Source organism: Etheostoma spectabile, chromosome 15, assembly GCF_008692095.1.
Source record: "Etheostoma spectabile isolate EspeVRDwgs_2016 chromosome 15, UIUC_Espe_1.0, whole genome shotgun sequence".
Lineage (NCBI taxonomy): Eukaryota > Metazoa > Chordata > Actinopteri > Perciformes > Percidae > Etheostoma > Etheostoma spectabile.
In genome coordinates this window covers 24,582,975-24,604,672 of record NC_045747.1, presented here as the reverse complement: position 1 = coordinate 24,604,672, position 21,698 = coordinate 24,582,975, and the positions used below count along the sequence as shown (strand labels likewise).

Genomic DNA, 21,698 nt, shown 5'->3' with positions numbered 1-21,698 from the left:
TAAGATGCTAGTTAACATTAACATAGGTACAGGCTAATTACTGCTAACTAACATGCTAGTTAACATTAACATAGGTACAGGCTAATTACTGCTAACTAACATGGTAGTTAACATTAACATAGGTACAGGCTAATTACTGCTAACTAACATGGTAGTTAACATTAACATAGGTACAGGCTAATTAATGCTAACTAACATGCTAGTTAACATTAATATAGGCATAATATAATATAATATGTGCCAAGGGAAATCTGTTCGTGGATAAAAGTTATTTTATATGAATTTCACTTGCCACATACCACAAGTATTTCCAATCCATCAAAATCTTGCTGAAATCTTTTGTTCCGATGATTTCATGGACTCTCTATGGGCTTCTCCCTTGACTTTATGCCTCCATGTCCCTCTAATTGCCTATGAGCTTCTCCTGACTATACGGTATCTCCTCTACTATGCGACAGTAAGTTGCGTGGTTGTGACGCAATCGTTTGCCTATTTTTATAAAAAACGTCTGCTACGGAGCCATAACGTGAGGTACAAGGTAATGGAGGCTTTTATACATCGTCGTGTTTCTTTAGAAATAAACAACGGACAAATAGAGTCTTAAAACGCTTCAGGTGTAAAGTTATTTACTGTCAAAGTGACGTCAAAATGAATGGGAGTCAATGGGATGCTAACGGCGGGTGATAGCTTGTTAGCCTCAGAATCTCCCCATGGGAGGTACGCTTTCTCGATGCTCGCCTACCCCCTTGGTTTCAATTAGCGTTTTTACTGTCGTTTGTGACAGTTTACGGCTAAGTTGCTATGGTTACTGTACACAAACCAACCAGCCAACAGTTTGCCGGTTTGCGGTAGAGTTGCAGAGCAATGTGTAAGGAAATAATTTGGCCCTGAAGCTGAAAAGTTGATGTTCGCTTTTTGAAAGTTTTGAAATCTCTCGTGAAAACAAACCCACACTCAACGGTTTTGATGAATTTACAAAAATCTTGGGTTCACAAAAGTAGTGTAATAAATGAATTAAATACAAAAATCGCGTGGACTCGCCATTGTCTTTTGTCCTCAGAAGGTTAAACATTATGAAAGACTTTGATTGATATCAACAGGTTTTTGGATCTGTGCACACGTCACTATGCCGACTTTTTCAAGAAGGTGGTCATTTTTTTTTTTACGATTATCTTTTGGACATTTTAGGCCTTTAATGACAGGACAATCTGAAGATGTGAAAGGGAGAGGGGGGGGCATAGACATGAGCAAAGGCGAATTCGGGCCCTATGCGTTGAGGAGTTAGGGTTAGCGATTAGCGTTAGCATAGCAAGCTAGCTATATTTAAAAAGTTTCAATTGAGAACATGGTTGCAAGTATATATGTACAAAACGGTATAGAGCACAAAACAAGACTTTTTTTAATCAATTATTTAAGCCGAAAATACTTTAACATTTATGGGTCTCTCTGCTTGATGCGGCAGCCATTGTTGCTTGTTGCGCAACGTATGTACATGGCCACCCCTTGTTGACAAGTCAGCTTGCGTCCTCACTCAGTAACAAGGGACATAGACCCCTTTGTCTTAGCCCTACCCCTCGATCAAAAAGAGCATTGGGACAGCCCTTAGTCTCGCGTGAAGGTGCAAAACCTAGGGTAAGGGTTTGGGGTAAGATAGAGAACTGAGATTCAGCCTGAACCTCTATACATGGGGGCGCGCGCTCTACCAACGGAGCTATCTGGGCGCCCTTCATGACTGCATTTAAACGGGAGTATTAGTGGAATATTTACTTTCATTAGCCGTGTCAACAGCTTAGTCTGAATGTTGTCTTTTTGGCAATAAGGGCTAAAAAACTGGAATATTAATGTGCAGGTAAACATAGTCACCGTTGCTACGTGTCACACGTCGTCTATTTGGTGTCATGTGATCAGGCGTTTGTGTCTCCTCTCCATTCACAGCCATGTGGATTCGTGATATGTCAGTGTGATGCTACAGTAAAAGGCATTACATGGGAGAGTCCGACTATTTTCTGAATCACGAGTGATGCTTGGAGCTCCGGATGTTTCCTTTATCCGACAGGACGGCGGCAGCGCTCGCTGCCGAGGGGGCCGTCGGCCCCCCCCGGCGCCCCCCCCCAGACGAAGCCTCGGGCTTTCCTGCCGTGTTTCCTCGCTTCTCCTCGCTCGACTTGGACATGTCTTTTACCTTGGCCCCCTCTTGCGGCCCCCCTTTCATGGGCCCGAGCACTGTTTTGGCCACACTCGTGAGCTGGGTGACAAAGCTGGCTTTGTCCCCCGGAGACATCGGTCGAGACTTGCTGGAGCACAACGGGGCCGCGTTAGACGTGGGCGACACGGGATTCTCCTCCAGGACTTCTAGGTGTGCTCTCTGCTCCTTGGCGCCACGGTAACTGCTTGATACCTTCTCCATTTTGGATCTGGCGGCAGCGGATCCGTGAGCCGCAGTGTAGGGCTGAACCTGGGTGGGAATGGGCGGAGCTGGGCCTTTGACTTTGGGAGCGGTGCATCCTCTCTCTCGGGTCTCTGTGCCTGTACGAGGCTTGGGCTGCTCTGCAGAGGATGCTCTCTGCACGCTTCCTTTCTCTGCAGCGCCTTTCCCTTTCTCCTCAGTCTTTTCCTGAGCTTTAGATGCAGGTCCACTCTCTGTCTGTACACCCTGCTGCTTACGGTCTTGTTGCTGCGGCCCCACTGATGCAGACGTTTTCTCACTATTCTTGGAGACGGCTGTTGCCTCCGAACTTGAATCACTTACTTTTTGAGACTTGGCTTCTGAAGCGGATGAAACCAGCGCCGGACTCGACTTCCCTTCTGCAACACATGCGTTATGTTTTAGATCCTCAGCGGCGGGTTTAGTTTTGCACGTGTCAACAGCGTTGCTCTTGGACTCAGCTTTAGCAGCCGTGCTCGCAGTTTGCGCTCCGGTGATCTCGGACACTGCCGTCTGGGTATCTTTCTCTCTTGGCGGGAGCAGGGTGTCCCGGCTGAGCGGCGACTCCTGTCTTCCCATCCTCCTGGCGGGCTTCAGGCTCCCGATCTCCCCTCCCATTGGAGGAGAGGGGGAGGAAGAGGATGAAGGAGATGGAGGAGCGGGTCCGTTCTCTCCTTCTATCTCTAGCAGACTCTGCAGACTGTGCTCACAGTGGAAGGAATCTCTCCTGTAATCCCCGTGCGCCACCTCCAGGCTGTGCTTCCTTAGCGAAACCCCGCCCGTCAGAGGAGAGGGCGACGACGAGGACGAAGAGGAGGAAGGCAAAATCGGCCCGCCGAGCTTCTCCGCCGACTGCACCCGCTGCAGCAGGGGAGACCGGGGCGGCTCGGCGCTTTTGGGGCGGGGGCGGGCGACGGGAGGCGAGGAGTGCAGCTTGGCGGGGAAGGTCTGTGTGGTGTTGGAGCTCCCCACCGTGTGGCCACTGAGAGGCGGGGGGGAGGAGGTGGTCGGGGACGGGGTGTGAGCCAGGGGGGAGAGAGGGATGTTGCCGGCAGACTTGCAGCGCGCGGAGCGGTACTGGCGGTGGAGTTTGGGGGAGAGGCCGTGCAGGGAGCTGGGCCTCATGTGGTGAGAGGCTGCCGGGGAGTTGGGGGTGCTGGATGCTGGGGAGCTGCTCTGGGAGGACGCGCCTGGGGAGAGAAGAGGAAATCATGTTAAGATTGAGTTAAGATTGTCACAGTTGACCCTTGTGTTGTCTTCCCGTCGACCGGCAACTTCGTGTTTTTCTGGGTTGAAATTTCAACATTTTGTTGTTCTTTTTCTACACTTTCCTTGGCGCTTTTCTTAATTGTATTCCTTTTTTTGGTCCCATTTTGACATTTTCCAAAAATTTTATTTTACTCAAGTTGTAAAAAAACTTTTTTTGTCACTTTGTCCGATTTTTTGGACACTTTTTTAATGTTTAGTGTTGTTTTTTTTCAACATTAGTCCCTTTTTTCAAAGTTCTTTTGTCATGGTTCTGATATAAAAAGTTTTGGTAAACAGACAACAAGGTTTCTTATACATTTAGAATATTAAACTGTCAAAAAACAAGTAAAGGACCAGGAATCCCAATTGGTATAGCTGCAAACTGAAAGTGAAATTGCAAAAACTTTTCCTAGGTACAGTGTTCAAGTCGGGGTCCCCTTCATTCCTATTAGAGTTGCTCAGTGGCTCATTAGAGACCTGGGCCGTCTGCACCGGCTACTTCCTGTTTGGCTAACTTGAATGGTTACCTGGAATGATTTAATCGTGCGTAACTTTTTTAGACTTTCCAAATGTTATCGGACTGACTGGATCAAATTCTGATGGTGAAACAAGTCATTTTGCGGGGGGGGGGGGTTGTGATGCTCGACAAAAGTGTATCCACTGATTTACAGACGTCTCTTGAGCTACGTAAATCTGTAGGAAGACGTATTTTTGGGTCAGAGGGCCTCACGTGACGGACACAGAAGTTGTAATTCCACCGTTTGGCCACTAAACATACACTATCCTTTGGAAATGCATCGCCGCCACCAACTGTTGATCAGCAGAATAGCTTAAAACCAACAGCAAGATGTGAAGTGCACCGCCCACATGCTCACATACAAACTACATGTGAGCCCATTTGTAGAATTGTTTTGGCCCACGCACTGTTACTGGTGGTCACAAATATACACAGAAGTTAACAGAGCCTTTAATAAAGCCCTTTTTTTTAAAATGTACTAATGCAGCTCAGCTTAAATTCTGTCAGGGAGACTTCAATAACGTTGACATTCTTCTCTCATACTGATCAGCTGTTTAGGGGGACTCACATTGGTGTTAACCAATCGGAGTCGGGCACGTATGTTCTAGCCTATCACAATATGTCAACCTTGTTTTAAACCTTGTTTTAAATCTCCCCTGCTTCTACGAGTTGTAGTTTCAGATGAGAGCGTGACCTTCCCTCCATGTCTCTAGTTTTTTTTAGTCTTTTTTCTGGCTGATGGCTTTCTTTTTCTTAGTTTCTCTTAATGTATTTAGTCGCCACCACCAGTGTCTTGACTCAATTGGGGGATATACTGTATATTTGGGTTTTCCTAATCGTCTAAAATATATATTTATATATACCTTTTTACTATGGAGTCTAATCTCCAAAGTTTACGTACCTGCTTACGTGGCACTTGTATCTTACAAATAAATATTTGCATATTTCCATGTAGTCTCTCCGTACTTAGTGATTGTTTTTAGGCCCGCTGGAAACTCAGATAAGATACGAACAGACTCTTGTATTCTAGGCGGTCCACACTAACCCAGATAAGGGGACTCGGCGAGAGTGGAGCGGTACGTCTGAGTGGGCGAGCGGGCGGAGAGGCTGTGGGTGGGCGAGCCCGGGAGACTGTCTCCAGATGAAAGAGAGCGATTTAAAGAGGAGAGGCTCCGGCTGGTGTGGAGCAGGTTGGACTGCTTGGTGATTTTCCTGAACAGGGAGCTGCGCTTCTTCCTGAAAAGCCAAACAAATAATAACATGGCGAGGAGAATAAAAGGCACAAAAACACATAAAAGATTCATCTATTTTTGCAGTAACGCACTCTTGTCCCTCCTTGGCTCCTGTCCTCTTGCTGCGTCGCGCCATCTTGGATTTATAGCTGGACTTGCGGGCAGGACCCACTTTTATAGATGTGTTCTCGAATGGAGTAGTTGTAACGGTCACCTTGTTCCCACTCTGTAGAGTATACACGTACATATACATTATATGAATCACATTACTTAAGAAGCAAAATCAAACTAAACCATCGCAATAATAAAAAAATATTTAAGAGTAATTAGGCTGTTTTTTTTTAACCTGGACTCTATTTTCTCATGCATTTGTGTCAAAATGACAAAATTCTTTGAAATTGGTTCAATATTGAGCAAGAACGCTGTAATCATCAGCTGTGAACCGAGCTGATATGTAACCCTACAGGACACGTGTTCACTGTTAGCGTCCACTAAAAGTTCTGTTTCTGCTGCTGTGACAGGCTCAGATTATTATTCTAGGTGTCTGACAACATTATGGAAAGGACCCCTACAGAGATAGACCTTTCTGTTAAAGAGTAAGATCCTTGTTGTTTAACATGAAACAACCCCAAAATCACCATCGTCAAACACACCAGACTCCATGTAAATAAACAGTACTTTTAGCGTGTACAGAGCCAGCATATTTCCACATGTAAATGGGTGAATTAAGAGTTTATTTCAGACAAACCAGAGTGGTGATTGTTAGAACACAAAAAAAACAACCAAGACGGCTTTTGACAGTTTTATTTTGTTTCTGTCGACTTTGAATAAAGTGTGTTTTACAATAACAAAAATGGTGTTTATTTAAATGGAGCCTGGTGGGTTTGGTGATGGCAATTTTGGGGCTGTTTCCCATTAAACAAAAAGGTCTATCTCTGTAGGGATCCTTTCCATAATGTAGTCAGACATCTAGAATATTATTCTGAGCCTGTCAGCGGCAAAACCAGAACTTTTGGTCGACGGAAATTGAAGGTGCGCAATTGCCCATTAACGTTACATTATAGCTTGTTGCAGCGGTCTCGCTTAATACTGAAGCAATTTCACAGAAAAAAAATCCCATCAAACACAATAAAACATGGGAAAATAGGGGTTGGAAAATACAAAAGTAATATTTTAAATGAATATAGTGTGAGTTTTGCAGGAAGGTAGTCGTCACCTTTAGGATCAGTTCCACCACCTCTGTATGGACCAGACCGTGGACTGACTCCCCGTTTACATGAGTGATGAGGTCACCAGCACTAAGTCCCGCCTCCTGGGCGGGGCCTCCATCCTCCACATGCTGCAATAAGAACAAAAGACATTTATTTTTACCTGGACTGGGCTTTGTATGTAGACATGCTTTTATATTACTTACTATTCTACCCTGTCTTTGTTGGATTTTAATGTTCATGTTGGCACCTTTTCAGTTGTTTATTACTCTCCATGTTTCAAATGTATTACACAATTTGATGCAAAGCACTTTCACATTGGATTGTGTGAAAGAAAGTTTAATATTTGCTCCGCTCTCTCACCCAGACAATGTGATGTACGCTGTAAACATCACTGTCTCCCATGTAGACCCTGATGGCTCGGAGAGTGAAGCCGTACTTCTTCCCCGAGCGGTGGATGGTGATTGGAGAATGCAGGACGTTGACCATGGGGGAGTAGTCTCTGCTGGGCGAGGAGTCCCGGGAGGACGGGTTGGACGAGACGGAGCGAGGAGACATGGGGCTCGCTAGCGGGGAAGCAACATGTTGCTCCACTAAGGAGAGAGGGAGGAGTTCAGGTTACAGTAGAGCCCGACCGATAAAGGATTTTTAAGGCCGATACTGATACGAATATTTGCTTATTTAAAAATCCAATATGCCGATATATCGGCCGATATACTGTATATAAAAAAAAATCATCCAGAAACGCGTAACAAAAGTTAAACAGATTTCCCCGACGTTAGTTATTTGTAGTTATTTATGAGTTTGCACTAAAATAATATAATAATTTGTTTTATTGTCACAACAGAACAGAGGAACATCCAAATATAGGAAAGTTCTGGTAAATATAATGTATAAAAATACAAACCTAAGATATGAAACTTAAAGCCCTTTGAACAAAAACACAATAACAAAAAAAATAATCAGTGTTGCCAACAGGGACGTTGTAGAGCGTCCTCTGGTGGACAGACTATGCAACGCCATCACTAACAGGGACGTTGTAGAGCGTCCTCTGGTGGACAGACTATGCAACGCCATCACTAACGGGACGTTGTAGAGCGTCCTCTGGTGGACAGACTATGCAACGCCATCACTAACAGGGACGATGTAGAGCGTCCTCTGGTGGACAGACTATGCAACGCCATCACTAACGGGACGTTTTAGAGCGTCCTCTGGTGGACAGACTATGCAACGCCATACAACGGGGTTTTAGAGCGCCTCCGGTGGCAACATGAACGCCATCATAAAAGGGGGCGTTGAGAGCGTCCCCCGGGGGACGACATGCAAAAGCCACACTAACAGGGGCTTGTTTTGAGCGTCCCCTTTTTGGGGAAAAATATGCAACGCCTCATAACGGGCTTGAGAGGTCCTCGGGGGCGACTATGCAAGCCTCACAAAGGGGAGTTGTAAGGGGTCCCTTTTTGGGGGCAGAATGCAAAGCCCCTAACGGACGTTGTAGAGCGTCCTTGGGGACGATTGCAAGCCCCATAAGGGACTTTTAAACGTCTCTGGGGGACAGTTGCAACCCCCCCACTAAAAGGGGCGTTGTGAGGGCCTCCGTGGACAGACTATTCCAAAGCCATCACTAACAGGGAGGTAGAGGTCTCCCGGGGGACAGATAGCAACGCCCTCACTAACAGGACGTTGTAGAGGTCCTCCGGTGGGGAAAAATGCAAAGCCCCTCACTAACGGGACGTTGTAGAGCGTCCTGGTGGAAAGACTTGCAACCCCCCATACAGGAGTTTAGAGCGGCCTTGGGGAAACATGCAAGCCATCATAAAGGGGACGTTTTAGAGGCCTGGGGACAGAATCCGCCACATAACAGGGACGTTTTTAGAGGTCCGGTGGACAATAGCAACGCCCCCCACTAAAGGGGGGCGTTTTAGAGGTCCTTGTGGGCAGATATGCAAAGCCATCACAACAGGGGGTTTTAGGGTCCTTGGTGGGACAGGTATAAAAGCCCTCACAACGGGAGTTGTAGAGGTCCTCTGGTGGAAGACTAGCAACGCCCCTCACAACGGGCTTTTGACTCCCTGGGAACAGACAGCAAAAGCCTCACCAAACATGATTTACAGTCGTTTTTTTTTTTTTTTTAGTATTCATTCATCAGAATCATTTTTTTTTGTCATTAAAAAAAGTTCTAATGAAAAAATTTTTAAAAAAAAACAAAACAATTATTGGACATTATAAATGCCGATCCCAAATAGTTTGTAAAATTTCCTAAATGGGCCCCGCCGAATTTTTGACCTTTAAAAGATTTTTTTCTGTATTTTCAATTTTCACATCCATGATTTTTTATGCAAGTAGCCTGACAATCTGTTCCTGTTTCCAAAAACCGGGAGGAAAATGCCCGTGTGTGTGAATGTCATGTGTTTGTTTCCCTGGGAAAGGGGATTGTTCAACTGGGGGCTAAAAACTCGGGTGTGGCCGGGAGGGCCGTTTTTTTGGTCTCAAAAAGCCGCTTCAAAATGAAAAAAGGTTTTGCGTAGTGTAATGGGGTTTTAAAAACGTTTTTTAAAGTTCTTTTCCCAAAGGGTCAGTTTTCATTTACCTGCAGGGGATGACAGGGCAGAGCCCGAGCAGATTTCAGATTTGATAACTTTGGGTTCCCCGGGCTTTAGTTTTCCCTTTCTCCCCCTTTTTGCTGAGAGCTGCGGGGGCGAACCCCCCGCGGGGCCAGGGCCGTGGTTGGGCCCCCCGGGGGGCCCGGGGGGCCCGCAGCACTGCCGGGAAGGGCCCAACGGCGGGTAGCGGGTCCAAAAAAATTTTCTGTGACGGTTTTAAAAAACCCCCCGGGAAAATGAGGGGTCTCGTTTTTGAATTGGGAACAAAAACAGGGGTTTTGGTCACAAAAATGTTGGCCGGAAAACAGGGGTCTTTAAAAGGGGGTCCGCGACCCCGGGGGGCCCCGCGGAGGTACTGCATGGGGTCGCAAAGTTTTGGTTATTCGACTTTTTTTATACCCCCCCCCCCCCCTGCAATTTTTTCCACTAAGGGAAATGTCTTTAATCCACATTAACATGAATTCAACACACTTAGAAACCCAGATAATGAGGCAAAGATGTTTTTTCAGTCATCAATGCACACTGGCACATAGGACCAGTTGATAAACCAATTTTATACAACATATATATAAGGGGTCCCCGTCCTCTCGCCATCAGTTTGGGGGTCCTTGGGCCTGGAAAACGTTGAAGACCCCTGGTTTAAAGGAAAATAAAAACCTACCTTTTTAGTCTGGCTCTATTTTTTATTTATGTATCTGGCTATGTATCTGTGCAGGGTGTGATTTGACAGGGACCACATGTACAGAAGCTCAGTCTTTGCCGCGGCGGCTGCAGGTTCAATTCCGACCGACCCTTTGCTGCATGTCGTTCCCCCCCTCTCTCCCCCTTTATGTCGAAGCTGTCCTATTGATTAAAGGGCTAAAATGCCAAAAGAAAATTAAAAAACATAAAATTTAACTCCCTCTGCTTTCTTCACAAACCGCACCCTATGCACTTTTGCCTGTTTTACTTCTTGGTGTACATTGGGATGTACCAAGTTCTTTTCTACATCTAATCCTGTCTCTGGTGTTTCCTTGCTGTACACTGAAGAGATTTATTAAGATATTTCCTCAGCTTCTGTTTTTATTTTCTTATAGATTATTTTTGGGGCTTTTTCCTTTTTATTTCAGAGTGACAGTGGACAGACAGGAAAGGTGGGAGAGAGATGGGGGATGACACGCAGCAATGGGCCGCAGGTCGGATTCGAACCCGGGCCGCTGCAAAGGCCTCAGCCTACACGGGGGGGGGGGCACGCTCTTACTGGGTGAGCTATCGATCGAATGTGTTCAGTGACGTCGTGCTGCCGCGCCCCTTCTTACCTCCAGCTGCCTGCCCGTTGCTATCTTTAAGGAGGGTTCTCAGCTCGCCTTGAGAGGTGATGGGCCCCATGGCTCCTTCCAGGGAAGCCCCTCTGGCCTTCACTGGAGGCTGCCTGCTGGGGACCGGCAGCTCAGAGTCCACTTCCAGCGGGGAGGCCAGGCGGTGTGTATCCATGAGGGCGGAGAAGCGTCTTCGAGCCCCGGACGGCGGGCTGTAGTCGCTCTCGGTGAAGGAGGACTCGGAGCAGGAAAAGCGCTTCCTGAGAAAAGAAAAGCAGTTGTACTTTGGTATAAAGGTATTCTTGATTAATCTCTGAATCTCACATCAAACACATGAAAACAATCTAACTAGATAGACAAGAGATCTATTTGGACAAGGGACAAAAACATGTGTTTTATTGGGTTGTCGGGTTTAAGGGTAACTTCGGTATTTTTCAACCTGGACCCTATTTTGTTTTATTTATGTGTCTAAGTGACTGATGGGATCAGTGATCTTTAAATATGGTCCAGTGTTAAAAGGCCATAACAGTTGGCAAGACAAAACAAGCTGCAATTTAACGTTCATGGGCATTTGTACACCTTCAATTTCCATCCACTAAAAGTTCTGTTTTTGCTGCAGACAGGCTCAGATTATTACTCTTAATGTCTGAACATGTTATGTAAAGGATCCCTTAATTCACCCACTTACATGTGAACACATGCTGTCTCTTTACACTCTAAAAGTACAGTTTATTTAAATGGAGTCTGGTGAGTTTGGTGATGGCGATTTTTGGGCTGCAAAGATGATCTTAACAACAAAAAGGTCTGTCTCTGTAAGGATCCTTTCCATAACGTCGTTGACGATGCACAGATGCCCTGAGTGCTTACACCCTGTATCACGGCTGTCAGCTGCAGTGGTCTTGCTCAATACTGGACCAATTTATAACAATGTTGTTCCCATTAGTCACTTAGACACAAAAACATGGGAAAATAAGGTCCAGAATGACGAAAAAGTTAACGTTTAGCTATCTCTTAAACAAACCAGACCTATTTATCTTCGTTGGACAGTTAATTCTTCACTATTGTTTGTGGGCTGCTGCACTCACATCTCGGGCGATCCGGTCCTCCAGCTCTTGTCCCTGAGGGTGACGCTACCCAGGCTTTCCCTCTTGGCCACTCGGTCCTCCCTGGGGGCCTTGTGCTCCCGTAGAGTCACGCCAGGGGTTTTATGCTCCAGCTGGGACAGATGCTCCATACTGCTGTACACCTGCAGGGCCACACAACAAACATTGGCTGTGTTGGACACCTTTCCTATCTTGGAAACAACGCACTTTATTGTGTGTTCACCATTTTGTATTGTTGTTTGAATTCAACCACTGTTAATTCTATTCACTATATAGTGTATAGTATACCCACAATGCACAGCTAATTTGAGCGTGCATACGATCAAAGATCCTAAACTGTCTCTGATTCAATGTCCCCTACATTTCACGCCTTTATACCACAATGCAACATGGTCGTGGTTTCCCAGAGGAAAAGAAGAAGAAAAGGTAAAATAGAGCGGGCTTTCATTTCTGAACGGTGCAAATGAAATAGCATGCAACATATTTTAGATAAAACCTTGTAACATCCTCCTGAGTGCTCGGTTTGTTTCAAGGACCTATTAGAAGTACTTTTGTTTCCGTCTGTGTACATGATGCTGGGCGCTACATCTACTGATGCAACGATACTCTCAATGAGCGTCCGCAATCTCGTTTGGTTGTTCCCTATATAGTTCACTATTTAATAAATAACATAATGGGATTAGTAAGTGAGTGAATGAGGGAAAGGTCTCGAACACAGCTTCAGTGTTGTTATGTTGACCGATCATTGTTGACCATTTTAAACGCTTCGAACTTTCTCTGCGTAGACCAAAAGAGAAGCAGGAGGCGAGTCTGAGTGTGAGTCCGACCTTGCTGAAGCGAGGGGAGCAGGATGAGAAGCGGTGTATCTCCACAGGTTCGTCGTCGTTGGTATCCTCCTCATCGTATGACTGCACGTGATGGTAGCGCTCCGATCGGGCTGTTGATGACAATGGGCAAACATTCAGTGACTCTGTGCTGCTGTCTACTGATCTCACTTATGGCAGTTAAACCATAGACTGTATATTAATAACAATATCTATATATATTTCTCTATTTCTATCTATCTATTTATAGATATAGATATATATACAGTCTATGAGTAAAACACATCTTTGGCTTCTGACATGAACGGCTGTTCACTCTTTACAGTAGGTATCGTGGTAACATGGATCACTTAAGGAGGGTCCTTTCATGTTTTTTTGTGCTGCTTCCCATGTATTAAGTGAAATTGGTCCAGTAATGAGCGAGAACGCTGAACCAAGCTGCAATGTCACCCTACAGGACAACTGTCAAACCACAAACAGCTCAGAAATCACCATTGCCAACCTAAATACTTTCACATGTAAATGTGTGAATTAAGCGTTTATCTCAACCAAACCAGGGTGGGGATTGCTGGAACAGTAGAAATACGAACCAAGACGGCTTCTGATAGTCTGGTGAGTTTGGCGATGGTGTTTTCGGGGCTGTTTCTGGTTAAACAAAAAGGTCTATCTCTGTAGGGATCCATTTTTATAACGTCGCCAGATACAAAAAAATGGCAATAATCTGAGCCACTGGTCTTGTTTTTCTGACTTTTGTTCCCATCAGCCAGTATGACAAACACATGGGAAAACAGGGTTCAGGCTAAAAGAAAATCAAAGTTACCCTGTGGGTGTTGTGGCAAAGATGGTGATGATTCAGAAAACCCTGTGGTTGGTTTAATGAATAATAACAATAATATACTGACGCTCAAAGGGATCTGTGGTCCGCGCAGTAGACTTACTGTCAAAATAACTGGTGTCTTCCTCGGACTCGAGGTGAGGAATGAACTCGGCCTTCTGTCTGAGCAGGCTGTTCCAGTTCACCTCTGTGAAGAATGAGTGCTGCCTCACTTCAAAAGCACCACCTGGAGGGCAGGGGATAGAGGATGAGACGAGAGGGGGGGAGAGACGGGGAGGCAAAGATCAGACCAAAGCAACTGCAGCCCTAAAGCAAGCAGAGGCACTTTGACCCAGACAGAAGTTCATGTTTTTGGGGAAATTAAATCTGTGAGCATACAGGCAGGACAACAGTTGGTGTTCTAGGTCAGTGATTCCCAACCAGATGTTCATGTAGAGTGACCTAAAACTAGTTAGCAAGTGAGCAGAGAGGTCTAAACAGTTAGCTAAAAGTAAAGGATAAAGGGTAGAAACAGAGGAAGCTACAACTCAAAGATAAATGGGTAACATAGTTAGCTACAATTCAAAGATAAACGGGTAACTTAGTTAGCTACAATTCAAAGATAAATGGGTAACATAGTTAGCTACAATTCAAAGATAAACGGGTAACTTAGTTAGCTACAATTCAAAGATAAACGGATAACTTAGTTAGCTACAATTCAAAGATAAACGGGTAACTTAGTTAGCTACAATTCAAAGATAAATGGGTAACATAGTTAGCTACAATTCAAAGATAAATAGGTAACTTAGTTAGCTACAATTCAAAGATAAACGGGTAACTTAGTTAGCTACAATTCAAAGATAAACGGATAACCTAGTTAGCTACAATTCAAAGATAAACGGGTAACTTAGTTAGCTACAATTCAAAGATAAATGGGTAACATAGTTAGCTACAATTCAAAGATAAATAGGTAACTTAGTTAGCTACAATTCAAAGATAAACGGGTAACCTAGTTAGCTACAATTCAAAGATAAATGGGTAACTTAGTTAGCTACAATTCAAAGATAAACGGGTAACTTAGTTAGCCACAATTCAAAGAGAAATGGGTAACTTAGTTAGCTACAATTCAAAGATAAACGGGTAACTTAGTTAGCTACAATTCAAAGATAAATGGGTAACATAGTTAGCTACAATTCAAAGATAAACGGGTAACTTAGTTAGCTACAATTCAAAGATAAATGGTTAACATAGTTAGCTACAATTCAAAGATAAATTTTTTAGCTAAAAATAAAACTTGGCATCTGCTCAACGAGGAGCTGGGACAACAGAGAGAAACTACGCGGGAAATACAGTGTGTGGAGCTGGCATTTTTTCACATCTTACTCTGGGAATTAAAAATGTATTTTGACAAAACACCAACTGGTTTTCTGTCCCGTTTGAATAAAGTGTTTTTTGTGATGAGTCAATTCAAACGGTGTACGGTTGTATTTTTCGTTTAGGTGTAAGAATATTTCCTTTCTTGACATGTTGTAAGTTTATTTTGCTCACTAATAAGATAGGGGTGCTTAGGGAAGTCGCCTGTCGCTTGCAATGCATCCTGGTACATGTAGGCATAGCTGCCACGGCTCCGAAAACCAAAGATCATTCTTCCCGAGTCAATACAGCACACCCTGGGGAATTTATTTTTGCAATGGATTACATATATAATACTACATATATATTACTACATATACTGTATAATACTAATTGGACAGCTATAATTAAGGTTCTGGATTTTCCCCTTAATGTTGGGAACTACTGATGTATTTGACTGACCTGTGCCCAGTCGAACCAGTGGATTGGTCTGCAGAAGGGAGGAGATCAGGTGCTGGGAGTCAAGAGGGAGAGCCTCGTCCCCTTCTGGCCACACTATGTCATCTACCAGAGAGAGAGAGAGACAGAGAGAGAGAGAGAGAGAGAGCAAGAGAGAGAGATATTTGGTAAAGATGTGTCCGATAAAACTCGTCTAACTGGGACCTTTAGTTTTTGATGGCTCACCTGTAATGACCTGGCCGAACAGCTCCTCTGTCGTGTCTCCAAAGAAAGGCACACAGCCCACCAGGAACTCATACAGGATGATGCCCATGGCCCACCAGTCCACCGGCTTCCCATAACCCTGACGGAGAATAACCTCCGGGGCGATGTACTCCGGAGTTCCACACACCTGAAGGAAAAACAGCAAGACTCGATTTCTGTGTCCTTTGAATAACACACAACCCTCTCCGAAGTTCTGGTTATTCTAAACCAGTTTATTATTGTCTACCTGTATGGTTGCACATGTGCATGGGATGAGTAAAAAGCAACGTGCACAACACACGCTTTATCTCTGGTAGCTCACCTGGTGGGCCCCATGTACCAAGGCTCCAGCCCAGGGTTCGAATCCAACCAGTAGCCCTTTGCTGCATGTCTTCCCCCTCTCTGTCCCTCTCTTTCCTGTCTGCAACTGTCCTATCCATTAAAAGGCCAAAAATCTTAAAAATAAAAATCCTAATCCTTTAAGAGAAAGTCTGCCAACTTTCGGGCTGTTTTATCATTTAATTTTATCAGCTAGTGATAGCAGATAGACAGGAAAGAGGGAGATAGAGGGGTTGACGCAGCAGCAAAGACCCACAGGTCGGATTTGAACCCTGGGCTGCTGCGGTAAGGACTGAGGCTCGGTACATGGGGCGCACCAGGTGAGCTACCAGAGATAAAGCGTGTGTTGCTAGATAAAGCGTGCATGTTGCTTTTTACATGTTGCTTTACATACGTCAAACTCAAACTCTGCCCTTATCTAATGTTTCTATGTATCTTTCAACAAACATGCAAAATACACCCGTGGCCTTAAATACAAGTTTACATTTCAAACCACTGCAAGCATGTAAATGCATGTGTCTGGGACATATTTCTCCTTGGTTAAGCACTTTAGAGATGCCAAGACAAGATGAAAGCCCCAGTGAAGGTTTTTTATGTGGAAATGGGTATGCACTGAATGCTAACGGATTTCTGGCCGCCACAAAGCATACAAAAGAAATAATGATGCTTAGATTCAAAAGAATGAGCATCAAAGGACGGGGTTGGGAAAATAAACCCCCACCTGAGATAGAAATGATTATAACAACTGAGGAAACACCGGCCTATTGTTCTGCCAACTGTTCTTTCATGCGTTAAGATATGCCTGGCACACACTGCCGCAGAATATCTTTGCATAGAGATGAAGACATCAAAGGACGTTTAATATTACTCGGATCATTCTGTTGTTAAAGAGTCTGCACAGAAATACAGATAAAAAGACACCATTTGCAGTTACGCTGCATATGTGATTATTTCAGTCATTTGGATTTAATTTGAATTCACTCAACACAATAAATCAAATAATGATGTAAAAAAAAGAAAAAAATGACATTTGTTAAAAACGCGATTACGACTCTTTTTTGTTGTTGTAATTATGCCGGAAGCAAAGCAGAAAGTGACGAGACAAAGTACAATATAAGAGCACCCAGTGTGCGTCCTGAGGCAGTGGGGGGGGGGGGGGGGGGGGGGGGGGGGGGGGGGGGGGGGGGAGGGGGGGGAGAGATTTGGTTAACACAACACAGGACTTTCACCTGGGGGTTTTGTATCCCAAACAGCAATCCTTCTCTTAAATAAACTAATGCTGACTTTACACCAAAGGACTTTTCGAGCGATTCCACCAACACATTTCTAATATCTGAATGAAATCATTAAACTCGTGCTGATGGGGGGTGGGGTGGGGTGGGGGGGGGGCTCCCGTCGTCTCAATCGTTTGGTGCAAGGTGGTCATGAAACTCAGTCCCAGCTTTCTTAACCCTTGTGTTGTCTTCCCGTCAAAATTGAAAATCGACACTTTTGTTGAGGCTTTAAATCGATGTTTTTAACTTTTTCTTACGTTTTTGTCCCTGCAAGATCCCCAGTCTTTACATGTTGTGACAGTCTTTAAAGTTTGATGTGAGACAATTGTCTTTAGACACATGACATGGTAGGAATAGGTGGTTTTGGTGCCTCAACATAACCAAACCGTGACCGTTTCACAACATGTTTCAAACCGGGATCGTTCTGTGGTTATTGTATCGCTGTATGATTTGGAGGACATGTTGTGTAGGAGTTATTTCAAATAGATTGGGATTTAATTTGTATTTTTTAGTGATCTCTATTCGGGACTTTTTTTTTTTTACAAAAACACAACAGAGAAAGGTGAAAGGAACCAAAATGCCGCAACACATGTCAACACGTGACAACATTCACAAGTTCTTGGCCAGCTAATAATAATAATAATAATGATAATAATAATGTATACCTGTTAATTGCACAAGAGGAAATTACAATGTTGTCACTCTATTGTTATTGCACACAGGCTTGAAATAAGCACGCACACACACACATGTTCTGGTCCTTTACATGCATGAATTGGCTGCAACTGCTGGGGGTTTGTGCCTTGCTCAAGAGCACCTTGGCCTAACCCTAACCCTGCCCAGGAGGTGAACTGGCACCTATCCAACTACCAGTCCACGCTCTGTACTTTGGGCCAAACAGGGACCCAGCTCCCTATTGACTGAGCTACCACCACCACCCCCCAAATTTGAGTGTACGGCTCCATTTGTGTGTTGCCTTTGTCAAACCTGTTTATCCAAGAACTCCCGAGTATCCTTCTCTATGTGGCCTTCATACAGGTTGGTGGTCAGACTCATCAGACCCATCTTTGAGAGGCCAAAGTCTGTGAGCTTGATGTGGCCCATGGAGGTAATCAGAAGGCTGAGAACAGAAACAGCAGAGGTAAGTTCCAAGCCATACAAGCTTTATTTATCCTCTTTTGAAAACAGCAGTGAAATGGCAAAAGGTCTGGTGAAGTCTAGTGAGGTTTGCATCATCTCTTTGCAACAGTTTGGTGAAAACTAACTCTTACTTGTCAGGTTTGAGGTCTCGATGTACAATGCCATAGTTGTGTAAGTACTCCAGTGCAAGGACCGTCTCTGCAAAGTACATGCGAGCCATTTCCACCGGCAGAGCCCCGATGTTCTTCAGCAGAGTCGCACAGTCTCCACCTGCCGGCAGAATCCAGTTTTTGATTAGTCTCGCTGCTGAGCAGTTGTTATGTACAGTATGTCTCCTGGTACCTCGTGGCCAAGACCATTTTAGTTTAGTGGCTTACACATTCAATAGTATTTAGAATTATGTAATTTCAGAAAAAATATAAAAAATAACATTAGAAGTTACATGGGTTGTTTACAAAGGGCATCTCACAGGGATAACATTACACAGACTAAAACAGACCTTTTACAGCTTTATTTAATTCTACAAGGGGTTAGATTTAAAAAGAATCTGATGGCAAAGCATTCGATATCACTGAACCTCTGCAACTGAAACCAAACTGAAGTTGAGATGTTTGACAGATAGAAGGTCTGAGTTTGAAGTTGTATTTTAGTTTCCATTTCGGCCAATCATGCACTCTTTCATCAGGATGACTGTGGTGACATGACTCATTCTGCATCGTACGTATATTCAAGGATACCTAAGACAATAGTATAAATTCTATTTTAGGGTGCCCCGGGATTCTTCACGATGAAAAAAAAACAAGCGTATTTAGCAGTGTGTGTTGTATTGCTCAAGATCGGTCTTGGATCTTAAGGCCAAGTTTTGAATGTCTCGGAATTGACCCCAAGATTTGAATTCAAGACCGGTCAAGACCATGGATTTTGCTAAATGGCCTGTGCATTGTCTAATTTAGGGCTGTGTGTTTGAACTTGCAGTTGCAACCAATAACGTGACTCATATATAACCTCCCCCTGCCACCTTGACACACACTCCCAAGACAATACCGGGGACGTTTTCAGCTCAGAAGTTGTAATGGGAAAATTACATAGACAATGATTTTCTTTCAATAATGGTTCATTCATTAAGTGATTTTTTCATTATAAGTAAATCCTTCAAATTTGCCTCTGAAATATGTGTGTATCCTAAAATAAGTCCTCGAGTGTTGGAGACAGCTAAAAATGTCATGACTCTGCATGTCTCCACCGTGAGCAAGGTTGGAGCCACGAAGCATTCTACAGACGAGATAAATCTCTGATTTCTCAGACAGAATGACGGCTACAGTCATTCTTGACGCACCAGAGACAGATGCACGGGGATATAAGGAGGTGTATTACTGACTGTATTCACCAGAACTGTTGCCACTTTGTAACTCTGTTTAATTGAGAAAGCTGTTCTCGTCATTTGATTGTTCTCTGCAGAAAACATTTAAACCTCCAAAAAAATATACCTCCAAAACACGTCATGTTTTTATTTTTTGTAAAACTTAAAACGGGGACACTAGACCTAGAGCTGTTCTCATTAGGGGCTGAGCCCCCCCCCCCCTCCCTCCTCCAAAGACCTGATCCTAGACCCGCCCCTGCTGCTACTTCATACTCCACTACACCTCAGAGGGGAATGATCAAAGATAAAAAGTCCAAATATTTAAAGATAGAAAGTCTACGCTAAAACTATGAGGACTTTTTATCTTGACGTCGGGTCTCCCTAGTCTTTCAGAGCAGCGACCATTTGATTTTGATGTTTGGTGCAGTGTGAGCGCTAAATGAACATGTGACAAAAATGCAGCGATGTTACAACTCCAACCCCGGATCTACAGAAACCAAAGGTGGGAACCAGTGACCATTTAAAACCTCCAAAGGTGTGAGCGTGGCCTCAGACTCCAGAGTCACTTCATGTGGTGTTAACCCTCGCATGGTATTCGGGTCAAATTGACCCATTTCAGATTTTTACAAGAAGAAAAAAAGTTCACAACACATCGCTTTATCCATTTCCCTTTTGTGTGGTCTACACCTAACATATGGACATCAATGACAATTACTTCATTATTGCCATTTAAACCTTTTCATCATGAAGTCTTTGTAATTTCCCCATTGGGGATCAATAAACAGATTAAAATTAAAATTAAATTAAAAGTCTTTTTATTCACCTTGTCTTTTTTTTGTGTTTTCCCACTGGACCCCCGGGTTTAATCACTGTTTCAAAGTAAGTTTTTTGTCTCGTTTTTAACCCCTTTTTTTGGTATTCGGGTCAATTCCCCCTTTTAAAATTTTTACAAAAAAAAGGGGTCCAAAAAATTTTTTTCCCTTCTATCACGTTTTTCCCTTATTTTGAGAAAAAAAATTATCCTGACTCAAAAAATTTTTCGGGATTGACCATGGGTTCTAGTGGATTTTTAAACAGAATTAAACCCTTTGATAAAAACCCATTTCCCATGTTAATTTTGGGCTAGTAGAGATGAGCTTTCCCAACAAGTTTTACCCAGCTTTTGGGAAATGAGTAAAAAAATTTGTTAAGGGTTGTCTTCCCAAAAGGAAAATCAACACTTTTTTCAATGTTTTTAATTTTTTTTTTTTACGTTTTTGTCCCTTTTTTTAATTTTTTTTTTTCCCCCCCAATTTTTTTTTTTAAATTTTTCCCCCATTTTCTTAACACTAATTATAACTTTAGTTTACGTTTTTTGGAAATTTTTGGTCAAAAACCTCATTTATGGAAATTATACCTAATGTTCATTAGAAAAGGAAATTGGGAAATTATTAAAGAAAAAAAAAAAAGGGAAGGATTTGAGGAAAATCACAGACGGGAATATTAAACTTTTACTAAATACTTTTTTCAAAACATTTCCATTTTTTTTCAAACTATAAAGGCCCCGGAGGGGCCCCGGAGGGTAAGAAAACAAGGGTTAACAGAAAAGAAAATAATTTTCAGTCTTTAAAAAAAAAAGAGGGTAAATCATAGAGTTTTTTGTATTAAACCCCTTTTAAAAAAAGACACTGCTCAATAAAAGATTTTTAAAATGAATTTATTTTTTTTTATTGAAAGGGCAGAAACCCAAACACCTGGAGTCCCCCCCTTGTTAAAATGCCCCGCAGTTTTTTGAAACCCTGGAGAAACCCAAACACCTGGAGTCCACCAAGCTATGGTAACCGGGTCACCCGGTTATTTGGGGGGGGGGGGGAATTTAAGTGGGGGAGGAACAGGGGGGGGGGGGGGGGGGGGGGGGGGGAAGGGTGGGGGGGGGGGGGGGGGGGGGGGGGGGGGGGGGGGGTTTTGTTTAAAAAAGGGGGGGGGGGGGGGGGGGGGGGGGGGGGGGGGGGGGGGGGGGGTGGAGGGGGATGAAGGGGGGGGGAGAGAAGGGGGAGGAAGTAAGAAACTCTTCATCCGTTCCCTGTGTTCGTATTACCCCTTCCCTTTTTTTTGTATTTTTAAACCCCCCCTTCTCTATTTTTCTCCTTCCTTTTTCTTTTTTACCGGGTTTTCCCCCTTTCTTTTTTTCCCCTTTTTGCTTTTCAGTTTTTCCTTTCCTTCTTTTTGTTTTCTTTCTGTTTTTTCGCGCTTCTCCCTTTTCCTCTTTTTCAGCTTCT

At 43.8% G+C, this 21,698-nt stretch overlaps 1 protein-coding gene across 1 annotated transcript in view; it reads right to left on the bottom strand.

Moving 5' to 3' along the window:
* Nucleotides 1-857: 857 nt before the first annotated feature.
* LOC116702262 (microtubule-associated serine/threonine-protein kinase 1) overlaps nt 858-21,698 on the bottom strand; it is a 90,396-nt gene continuing 69,555 nt past the window's right edge. The window contains exons 15-29 of the mRNA XM_032536422.1: nt 18,212-18,350; nt 17,928-18,060; nt 15,310-15,475; nt 15,088-15,189; nt 13,397-13,519; nt 12,462-12,571; nt 11,617-11,777; nt 10,483-10,791; nt 9,520-9,588; nt 9,221-9,438; nt 6,994-7,223; nt 6,639-6,761; nt 5,515-5,648; nt 5,236-5,426; nt 858-3,615 (exon numbers count right to left, since the gene is read on the bottom strand). Of these exons, the coding sequence (XP_032392313.1) occupies nt 2,012-3,615; nt 5,236-5,426; nt 5,515-5,648; nt 6,639-6,761; nt 6,994-7,223; nt 9,221-9,438; nt 9,520-9,588; nt 10,483-10,791; nt 11,617-11,777; nt 12,462-12,571; nt 13,397-13,519; nt 15,088-15,189; nt 15,310-15,475; nt 17,928-18,060; nt 18,212-18,350 (3,812 nt within the window). The 3' untranslated portion in view covers nt 858-2,011. The remainder of the gene's footprint in view (nt 3,616-5,235; nt 5,427-5,514; nt 5,649-6,638; nt 6,762-6,993; nt 7,224-9,220; nt 9,439-9,519; nt 9,589-10,482; nt 10,792-11,616; nt 11,778-12,461; nt 12,572-13,396; nt 13,520-15,087; nt 15,190-15,309; nt 15,476-17,927; nt 18,061-18,211; nt 18,351-21,698) is intronic.